The sequence below is a fragment of the Balaenoptera ricei genome, chromosome 7 (assembly GCF_028023285.1).
Source record: "Balaenoptera ricei isolate mBalRic1 chromosome 7, mBalRic1.hap2, whole genome shotgun sequence".
NCBI classification, from domain to species: domain Eukaryota; kingdom Metazoa; phylum Chordata; class Mammalia; order Artiodactyla; family Balaenopteridae; genus Balaenoptera; species Balaenoptera ricei.
Genome location: NC_082645.1, coordinates 103,147,628 through 103,158,278, shown reverse-complemented (window position 1 = coordinate 103,158,278; position 10,651 = coordinate 103,147,628). Strand labels below are relative to the sequence as shown.

At 52.4% G+C, this 10,651-nt stretch overlaps 2 protein-coding genes across 2 annotated transcripts; both read right to left on the bottom strand.

Moving 5' to 3' along the window:
• Positions 1-1,678: 1,678 nt before the first annotated feature.
• On the bottom strand, positions 1,679-2,401 carry LOC132368699 (lecithin retinol acyltransferase-like). The gene has a single exon (XM_059927417.1). The coding sequence runs from the start codon at positions 2,399-2,401 to the stop codon at positions 1,709-1,711; it is 693 nt and encodes a 230-aa protein (XP_059783400.1). The 3' UTR covers positions 1,679-1,708.
• A 5,131-nt stretch (positions 2,402-7,532) lies between these two features.
• CDK5R2 (cyclin dependent kinase 5 regulatory subunit 2) lies at positions 7,533-8,642 on the bottom strand. Its single transcript, XM_059927416.1, has one exon. The coding sequence runs from the start codon at positions 8,640-8,642 to the stop codon at positions 7,533-7,535; it is 1,110 nt and encodes a 369-aa protein (XP_059783399.1).
• Positions 8,643-10,651: the final 2,009 nt, after the last annotated feature.

Below are 10,651 nucleotides of genomic sequence, written 5' to 3'. Positions count from 1 at the left end.
AACACTTTTTTTTTTTAAATGAATTTATTTAAACAATTGCTACATGAATAATATACAGTAAGTGAAAAACCACTAATACAATGGAGTTCTCATAGTGGTTGTTTTTATGTATACACACTTAAGATAACTTTAAGTGGTTGGAATAGGCCCATAGAACACTTTATTCTGTGGTGTTTGTCATTTCATGCTTTAATTATTCAAGACATTTAAATAATTAAACAAAGTTTAATTATTATTAAACTCTAACTGAATTTGTTGTAGGTAAATTAGTGGTGATGTACTAAAATCTGCTCTTAAATTTGTTTTGATTTGAGTGACTAACCCCACCCTCCTCATACCACTCATTATGTGACTCATTATTTTGTGATTCTTGATAGTTTATAAAGCAATTTTAATACTTGAAATGCAAGTCTAGCTTGTAGCTTACTTTTTAGAATTTGGTAATTTTGTAAAAGTACTTGCATGCTTGCTTTAACACTGCTACATCTCAACTCTGATATTAAAACAGCCTCTGTGTAATCAACTTACATGCCTGGTGGTACTAAGACACTTAAAAATGATTTCTAACAGTTATTTCCTTTGGTCCTACTTGTTTGGGTTTTATATATTGCTGAAGCATCATTCTTTTAAGGATGTAAACTGTACTGACTTAGCAATGAAATGGAACAAATGAAACAAATCTCAGGGCTTTTAAAAATTATACAGTGCATTAGTAAGTGCTTTAAAATTAAACTGTCCAATGACGACATACATGCAAGTTACACCACAGACGCAAGGGCATAAGAAAATGGATTGAACATGCTTTTACGTTCACCTCCACCAATGCTCTATACTAACTACACTGGTATGATAATAAAGCAATCAAGAACTAACTTAATTTGTCTCTCATCAGTCTGAGTGTATGTGGATATCTGTGTATTTAACTGGCACATACACACTCCAAGTACCCGAATTACTTCAATCCTATGTTCATTTTCCTCTCAGAGTGGTTTACAGTAACTAGTGACAAATAAAAGGAAAAAAAAATGAATGCCAGGTTTCCTACTAAGTAAAGCCAAATCAAATCAAACTATAGCATTAGTAGCTATTTCTGCAGGAAAACACAGATTTCTATAGTTCTCGTCAGTTACTTTATCATTAAACCTTACCTTTGCCAATATTGTTTCAAGTAATGAAGTTATTCTTGACCTATTGGAAATTATATATAATACATGAAAAAATTGTGATTTTTTTTTTTGGCCAATCATCAAACATGTTTTGATAAGGGAAATTTTTTTAGTTTAATATAATTTTTCAATGAAACAGTATAAATTTACAATAAAGTTAGTGGTCTCGTTCAGTAAATTTTCCAATCTTCTAATTTAGGCTTAACAGAGAAGAACAATGATTACAGAGAAAAAAAATAACACAAATAATCTCCTGCGGCCATCATCTTAGGGGCTGATTTTCTTGTAATGGAGAATTCTAGCGCAAGCTGTCATGTCTCCAAGATTCGCAGTGCTTTGAAATGGAACTGCCTGGGAAGATTCAGAAAGCCATTGTTCTTGGGCTTACACGGTAAGTACTTTGTGTGATTCTTAATCACATTTTTATCCAGAACGCAGTATTACAGGTCACATTTTTCTCAACGATGCTTATACTGATTTGTGCTCTATAAATATAAACATATCTACACACAGAATACACACACTGAAACGAGGGTATGAAGTTAGCCAGCCATCCATAAGCAGAATGGAATAAAAATTGCAGGAAGGGCAGTATATGATGCCAAACCCAGACAGACTATAGATGCCAATCCCAAGACTGCCGAAGCAAGAACACTTCTCTGATCACGAATAATTATCTTCACATTCTCACAAAACTTGTCGGCCTGGGGGCTAATCGCGGTGCCGAACCTGCAGTAGGTGACGAAGTGCTCGCAGTTGTTCCAGAGCAGGCTGCAGGGAGTCATGCCCAGCAGCTTCTCCGCCCTCCGCGCCACCTCTTCGTTGAGCAGCGCCTTCTTCTTGAGGGACCTATCCAGGTGATTGACCAGGATGTTGGCTCCGTAGGCGAAGTCCTCCACTGTGTCCACGCGGATGCTGGCCACCCTGCCAATGACGCCCAGGATGAGACGCTTGTTGGAGACCACCTTCTGCGTGAGCTCCTTGTCGTCAGTCAGGGCCAACAGGATGTCGGGCATCATATGGGCGACACGGTTGTCGCCCAGGTAGATGCCATAGTGTGTCAGGTGGGTCCGAGGCACCTCCAGAACGTCGCCACGGAGAAAAGAGTTGATCTCATAGACAGTGTTCCTTGCCTTGTCTTCGCCCGGGGTGCCTGAACTGAAGAGCTTGAAGTTGGAGATAAGGAGCAGCTTCTCCAGCACTAGTGACACTGCTTCCAGCATTGGGTTCTTCATCCTGGAGGCGGTGCCGGGGAGCAGGGCCGCGCGCGGTGCACCTCTAACACTTTTATAGTTTTTTTTCTTTAAGTCTTTTTAATCAATTTGGAACTTATTTGGGGGTAAAGAATCAGGAAGTATTGACATTTTTTCTTCATATAAATGACTATCCAGTTGTTCCAAAACCATTTACTGACTAATCTATCTTTCCCCAGTGGATTTGAAATGGTGCCTTTATCATATATTAAATTCCCACGTATGCTGGAGTTTAGTTTTGGATTATCTATTCTGTCCTATTGATATGTCTATTCCTGTATCAGTGCCTTATGTTTTAGCTACCTTAGCTCTATAATAAATTTTAATGTCTGGTAGGGCAAGCCTTCCATCATTACTCTTCTTTCTTATGCTTTTCTTGATATTCTGTGTTTTTCTGGGATAATATGTAAATTATTTTTTAAAAGCAGTAAAATGTAGAAAGGTTATAAAGAAATACGTCTTTCCCTATTTACATTGTTCAACACCCCTCCATCCTTTTAGGTTGTCACATATAAAAATGCACACAGAGAGACTAATTTTATATTTTATGGGCTTGAAGCTAAATATCAGTCACAGGACACTATGATCAAGGGGTATAAAGTAATGGGGGTGGGGGGAAAGTCGTAAAAGGGGAGTAACTATGGTGCGCAGTATCGCCAAGTAGAAAGAGACCTTGGGAGCAGCTAATTGCTAAATAAATAGAATCCAGGGGAAAAGAAACCCCCTGAAAGCCCAAACTGGATTGGGAGAATTTTAAGCCAGAAACTAAGAGGTTAAACCTGAATGCCCAGAAAAAAAAGGAAGGTTGAGTGCTGGAGTAAAACGTCAGTCAGCCAGCTTGCGAGTGAAAAAGAGAGACTGCTTCTAAAAACCTCATCAGTGTATTAGACTCAGGCCAAAGGAATTTGAATCCTGAGACTGTGCCCTGCAGTTTATCTATCTTATACCCAATCTTTCATCACACTGAAATAAAACTATTTTTCTATCCCTCAATTACACACCTAACGTGTGTGGGTATAGATGACCTTCTTGTTGGATGTCTGGCAAGGTGCTGAGAGGAAAGGTAATGGTCTTAATAAAGGTCTTTAAAGTGTTAACTCCTGCTCTCTTGAGGCTACTCATGGTAAGTGTTGTTTACGATGTATAAAGGGGTCAGGAGTAGCACTTAAAGTGGGGCACATTAAGAAGGTCAGGCCTCCAAACCCGGCTGCCAGATGTCCCTGGTCATGGTGGCATGGTCGGAGGGGCTGCTTTGGCAGCCTCTGTTGTAGAAATCTTCTGGAGATGCCCATCTGGGTGCCTGAGGCAGAGTCCCAGTGGGTAAAGGCCATAGGATGTCCCCTTGGATACTGCCAGATGCTCTGGTTGCTGGGCACCATGCCTGGCAGGCAAAGCAGTTACCATGACAACCACTCCACACACACACACACACACACACACACACACACACACACACGTCTGCAATTTTTGGTATTTCTCCTTTCCCATTAAGTGCCAACGTATTCCAGGGTTCCAGGGACAGGCAAACATAGCTCTCAGGACAGAATATCCTCTGCTCCAGGAAGTGGGGGAGGGAAGGAAAGTGGAGATGTGTATATGTTATGATTGAATGAAACTTCATCAGTATAAATGCATATGTACCTGCTTCTGTGTTAAAATGTGTTGTATATCAATGTATGTATCATGCAAATGGTCAGATCGCCGTTTATCTGCCCATTTGCTTTCCTGCTTCCCTCCCCTCTCTGCTGTCCCTGTGTTGGGAGAGTCACCCCTGCCCTTTGCTGAGGGGAAATGCTGAGTCATGGCTCCAGCTGGGTTTCTGTCTCCTATCCTCCATCTCCATTCTTTCCTCAGTCCATCCCTCCCTCATCCCTGCTGGACTCTCTCTAAAGCTCTGGGCCCTCTTCACCACCTCCCTCCTAGGCCTGGACTCACTTTCGCAGAGGTTCACTTCTGGGCAATAAAGAGAAGGCACTTCCCTCTGTTTCTGCATTTACTCCCTTCTCACTTTGCCTTCTCAGAAGACTGTTCTGAGTCCTCCTCCTTATGACTGCCTTCTCCCTGATAAAACAGGAGTCTGACCAAGTCTGACCCACGAGGCTAATTCTTCCATGTATTCATGCTGATCCTCCTCCAGTCGCTCACCCCCTAATCGGATTACGGCAGTGTTTCATGCCTTGGGGCATGGCAAGGAAAGTGCGATTTAATTTGACATCACGCACTGAGGCTTTTTTCTCATTCTAGCTCTCCAAGTGCCAGACCACAGGTTCTTGGAGGCGCGCGCACGCGTGTGTGTGTGTGTGTGTCCGTGTGCGCGCGCAAGAACAGCAGCAGAAGGGTGTTGAGTATATGCATTCAGGGGCAGAATCTAGAGGCCCCTCCCTCCAAGGGCAGGATGTTTGGGGGTCTCTGTAGGTTCTCGGGTCTCTTTCCCATCCCCATTAGGCTCTTCTAACACAGAAATCCCAATAAAATAGTCTCGCTAACTAGTTCCAAATAAGGCGGACCAGGATTGTCCTCCTCCCCATCCGCCCCGCCAGAGGTGAGAGAGTGGAAAGGTGGCCCCGCCCGCTCAGTCTGGTTACTATGGCGACAGCCTCGGGGTGACCCGAGTGCTCCTCCCTCTCTCCTCCCAAACCTAGAAAGATGACGGCACCGCGCTGACTGCGCCAAATTCCAGCCAATGGGCGGCTGCTCCCGCCTTCCCTTCCGCCAGCTCTCCCCAGCTCCCCCCGGGAACTCGATTCACAAATCTGGACTGGGGATTTCCGGCTCCAGGCCGGGTGAAAGGGCGCAGGGCCGAGGCCGGGGGAGAGTCGAGGTCTGTCCTCCTAGGAGGGCAAGTAGAAGCCGGCATTCCTGGGTTCTTGGCCCAGACTCCTGTACCCTGCCACCAGAAATGGATCACACCCTACTCCCAAATTATCCGGAAAACCTAATTGAGGCCGAGTCTGCAAATCCTCCTGCACCTGCAAGCCCTCACCCAGCCCAAGCGCGCCCGTCAGTACCACGGACAGCGAACCAGGGCCTTTTCTTGGCTGGTCTCGCCCGCTTCTCTCTCCGAATCCTCCGGAGGTCTCCGTGGAGACCAGGGTCAGAGACGCCAGCGCTCCGATGGAGCCAGGCCTCCTTGGGCCAATGAAATAGTGAATGGGGGCGCTTAGCTATGTGGTTAAGAAGGCAATGGGGACCAAAGAGGAATTTCAGACCAAAGAGGAATTTCAGGCCAAATAGCTTATTTTTCTTCTTTCAACCCCAAAGAATGGCTCCTGTCTTCCAGGCTGCCTGTGTACTAGCCTCCCTGGGGATAAAGGGCCAGGGCTGAATCTCAAACAGGGTTGGACCTCCCAAAGCTGCCCTGGGTGGGCGTGTGACTGAAACAGCCTTGAAGCAGCCCTATGGGTGGGCGGAAGCGTATGGGGCTAAGTGTGGCATTCAGGCCCCACCTGAGAGTGGTGAAGACAGACTTAGGCCAGACTGGACTCTTGACAGGATGAATGGCAGGGAGAGATGGAGGAGGAAGAGAAAAGCAGCAATAATAACTAGCTGGTGCTGCCTCAATGAGCCACTCTGTAAAAGGGGAACAACTTCTGACGTCCTCATTACTTATTCCCTAAATGGCCTGGGCATTAATGAGTAGGTAGGTCAGAAAAGATGAAGGCGGGGGTGGGGGGTGGGGGCAGAGGCGCAGGAATTCAGCTTCACTACCAGGCCCCATTCTGTGGCTCCCTCACTTTACTCTCTGTAAAATGGAAGCCATTGGGAGGAGGGGGGAGGAAGACAGTAGCAGTGCTCAGGGACTCGACCTTCCCCACTAAACCCATGGGGGCCCTCCTGCCCTGCCTGTGACAGTTCCACTCCCGCTCCCTCCCTCCCAGGGCCCAAAAAAAGGCTGGCGCAAAAACATCTGCAGGCGCTTCCAGCGCTTTATAGTTCTCTCCCGAACAGAAGGACAGACAGACAATGCGGCCCGCATCGTCGGCCCGCATCATTGGCACCTTGGACACGGCACCAGGCCCAACCCAGTCCCTGGTACCCTCCCGGGAGAATTCTGGTCCGGCCTCAGATCAGCACCTCAGACAGCTCCCGGCCCAACCCGCCCCTCCCCCCTCCCTCCGGAAACAACCAAATAAATTAAAAGGAGTGGGGGCGGAGGGGGAAACAAAAACACCTAAGGATAAGGAAGAGGGGTGCCCCTCCCTCAGAGTAAGAAGAGTTTTCTGTCTCCTCCCACCCTTCGGCTGAGGCACCGCCGCCGCCGCCAGGGTGACCTCCTAGGTTCATTTTTTCCCCAAACCTCAGTCTCCTGAAGCTGGCATCCCCCTCCCCCCATCTCCCGGCATGCAACACGTTGGAAAAGGTAGGGAGAGGTGGTTGGGGGTGGGGTGAAGGACCATCCTGGTGGTTGTCTGGGCTCCTGGGGCTGCAGTTTCTCGCAGTACCTCAGCCGATCCAAATTAAGAACTAATATTCCCTTTGGTCTGGGGAGGAGAGTACGGGGGCTCAGTTGGGGGAAGAAATGCAAGCTAACACAGGCGGAGGGGGGAAGGCAGACAGGAGGGAAGATGGTGACACATGCCAGGAGCGAGGAAAAAGAGAAGAAGGGGAGATGGGGACACAGGTGCAAAAAGAGAAACGGGGCAATGAGAGGTAGGGGGTAAGATGGAGACGGAAATACACACCCAAGGAATGGAAAACGGAAAGGCAAGGAGGAAGTTGGGAAGGCAGAAGATGAAGGAAGGAGGGAAGGTGAAAATACAGGAAGGAGATGAAGAAATGGACAAATCCGAGGGAGATGGACTTACAGACACACAGAGAAGGGAAGGGGGAGATCCAGGTAGAATTGGAGAGATGGGGGCGCAGACAGATAGACAGAGTGAGGTTGGGGGTTCCCCTCCCGCGCTCATCCCCCACCCCCACCCTGCGCCCAGCAAATCCAGACGCCGCGGCCTCTGGCATCCTGGCCTCCACCTTCCCCTGCCGGACAGGGGCGGCTCCTCCTCCGGCCACGGCGCGGAGCGGCGGTAACAGCGGCGGCGGCTTGATGGTCCCGGGGGCTCCGAGTGTGTGTCAGGGGTTGGGGCGGGGGGGTGGGCGCGGCCCTTGGGTATCCCTAGCGGTCCAGGTTCATAGTCCAGTGCTTGGCTCCAGTCGCGCAGCTGTCCCTGGCGGCCGAGGAGGAGGAGGCCGCGGGCGCTCCCCCGCTGGGAGGACCCCCGGCGCCGGCAGCGGCCTCGCCCTCGTTCTTGAGGTCTTGGAAGACCTGCGTGAAGAAGTGGGGGTCGGCGTTGAGCCGCAGCATCTGCGGACTGAGCCGCTGGATGAGGCGCAGGCAGCGTTGCCAGAAGCGCTCCTTGTCGGGCTCCACGAGGAAGGGCTTGAGCGGGTAGGAGATCTCGTTGCCCATGTAGGAGTAGGCGAGGTAGAGGCAGGTGAGGAAGGCAGCCTGCAGCTCGGCGGCCGACGCCAGCTCATCCCCGCGCAGCGACTCGCGGCACAGCAGGTACACGAACACCAGGTTGGCGGGCGTAATGAAGGCCTGGTCTTGCCAGCCCTGCAGCAGCAGCGAGCGGTCCACTCCGCGGAACCAGCCCACCAGCTCGCCTGGGCTTAGCTCCTTGAGACGGTAGCAGCGTCGGCACACGAAGTCGCCCAGGCAGCGCAGCAGCTCTCCTGTAGACGCCTGCACGATGACCCGCCGCGGCGAGCCACCAGGTACCGGCGGCGCCGCCTGCGGGGCTGGGGGCGGCGGCGGCGGCGGTTTCCCTCCGCCCGAGCCTGGAGGTGGGGCGACGGCGCTGCCCCCCGACGGCGGCTCGCAGGTGGCGGCGGCCGCGGGCACGGTGGGCACAGGCACCGCCAGGGGCTTGGCGGCGCCGCCGCCGTCGGGGGGGTCCCGACCCTTGCGGAGAAGGTTCTCGCGGTTGCGTTGCTGGACCAGGGAGTCGGCGCCGGTGGACGCCGGCTTGGGCGTCACCTTCTTGCTGCCTTTCTTCTTCTTGGCAGACGCGGCCACCAGACGCTTCCAGGTGAGCGCCGAGATGAGCACGGACGGCCGCTTGAGCCGGCTCTCGCCTTTACCGCCCTTGCCTACTGGCGGCGCCCCGTATCCCCCCAGCGCCTCGTCTCCCGAGGGCGGCGCCTTCTTCTTCTCCTCGGGCAGCCCGCCGGGCCTCCGGCCCTTGGCCGAGGAGGCGGGGGAAAGAGACAGCACCGTGCCCATCCTGCAGAGCGGGGCCGGCGCCCGGGCCCCGGCGGGAACCGCGGGCGGCGCCGCTGCCCGCTGCTGCAGCCCCCGGGGACCCGGCGGTGGGGGCCCAGCCCCGGCCCGGGCGCGGGAACGGGCAGTAGAAGGTGGCTGCTCGGCTGCTCGGCGCCGGCTGCTCAGAGTCTCAGCTGCGCCAGCTGCAGCGTCAGCCCCACCCCTTGGGCCCCGTCTTCGCCGCGCCGCGCCCCGCCTCACGCAGCCAATCCTCGCCTGAGCTGCCCTTCTAACCGGCAGCTCCGCTGCCCAATAGAATCTCACATGCCAATCTCAAGTCCCGCCCATCCCCCAACTCTGTCTCTGGTCCTTTCCCTTCACTGGAAAGGGGTAAGGAGGAGGAGGTGGCTGGTTCGAGGGCCTCCTCAGGGTCAGAGCCGGTGGGTGGGGTGGGCGGGGGGCTGCTCCCACCTAGCCCTCCAGGTGCTAGGGCCCCGAGTCAACTTGTTTTGATGCACTGGATCGCGATAGCAGAGATGCCATGGGAACAGCCTCTCCCCCCTTTTGATTATGTGTTGGGGGGCAGCGTGAGCAGTGAGTGCCTTCATCAAGGGGCCCCGGTCCGAGCTGGGTCGCACTGCACCGGCTCGTCCAATCTAGCAGTCAGTTGATTCCCTCTTAGCTCTCCTCCCCTCCATTCCCCCTAGGAGGCCACCTGGGAGGGCTGCAGCAGGCACATTCTTGTTCTGCCTGTGATGGGGTGCTGGCTGGGCCCTGGCCTTCCTGAAGGTCACAAACCGCCTCCTTAGGGGTCCTTACTCTGGGGGGTGGCAAGACGCTCAGATTCGTCCCTGAGGCCACCGTTTGCCAACCTGATTCTCTGCTGCTGAGTCTGTGATGAGAGGCCATGAGCTCTGGTCCCTGGGCCACTGCTCTTGTGCTCTTTGCACCCTCCCCCACCCAAATCCCCTGATTCCACACTTGGGTGGATGATGGGTGGTTGGTCCCTGGGGAAAGTCAAAATTGGTCTGCCCAGGCTCAGAGAGCAGATGGGCCTCCTGTGAGAAGGGAGGCCCAGGAGCGTTGGTCTCACCTCCAGCCCAGCCTGGGTGCAGGCTGAGATGGGTTTTCATTGTTACATGCTCCCTGCCATTCAGGTCCTAGCTGTCCCAGTTCCCAGCTGCACGCTATTAGGCTGGATCCTGCTTATTTCTCTCTGGGTCTGTCTTTTCCCTCCTCGGCACCCACAAGGCCTTTGTCCTGGATTTGGTACTCTCTGGGCCTTACCTGCACCTCCTGAGCCCAGCTGGTTCTGGGCTGTTCTATCTGCCTTGTAGGACTGTAGAAGGCAGTCTGGCCTGCTCTCTGGCTCCCCAACACAGGAGTCTTCTGGTTTCTTAAGTGGGCCATGGAGGTAGGTATGGGTTTCATGGGGGAGAGAAGCCTTGGCCTATGGATTCAGCAGAATTCTCAGAATTGGCCCTGGAGTCACCTCCATGTTCCTCAGAGACCACCAACACAGCTCCAAGGATCCACTGCTGTCAGGGTTGGTATGTATGCATGTGTGTGCCTCGTTCATTCCAGAGAGGCTATTCCAGAATCAGAGGCACCAGCTCTTCGCAGCTGTCCCACAGGCCCGCCCCTGTGGGGGCCTGTGGTCTAGCTGTATTGATTCCCCACCTCTTTACCACCGTACACCACCATACACAGGCCAGCTTGTACCCCTCCCTGACTCAGCACCCATTTGTACTTTCTCAGTGGGGTCTCTCCTGCTCCCTTAGATCTGATCTTTATTCTCTCACAGCTCAAGCTGACCTGCCCAACCTCTCATTCTCCGTATAGTTACAGAAAAATGTTCCCTCTTTTCAGCTTCTGTAATTGGCCCTACTTCCTCCTACAAGGCTTTCTGAGTCAGCCTTTATCTGACACCCAAGGAACAGTTGGTTCACCAGTAGTTAAGGACAGGCCCCATAGAGACTGAGGTGCACTGGTAGAAATACCGGGCACGTGGATCTGAATGGCACGTGGGT

Bases quoted from the DNA above. Each gene is read 5' to 3' on its own strand.
- LOC132368699 (XM_059927417.1), bottom strand. From the start codon at position 2,401: ATGAAGAACCCAATGCTGGAAGCAGTGTCACTAGTGCTGGAGAAGCTG.
- CDK5R2 (XM_059927416.1), bottom strand. From the start codon at position 8,642: ATGGGCACGGTGCTGTCTCTTTCCCCCGCCTCCTCGGCCAAGGGCCGG.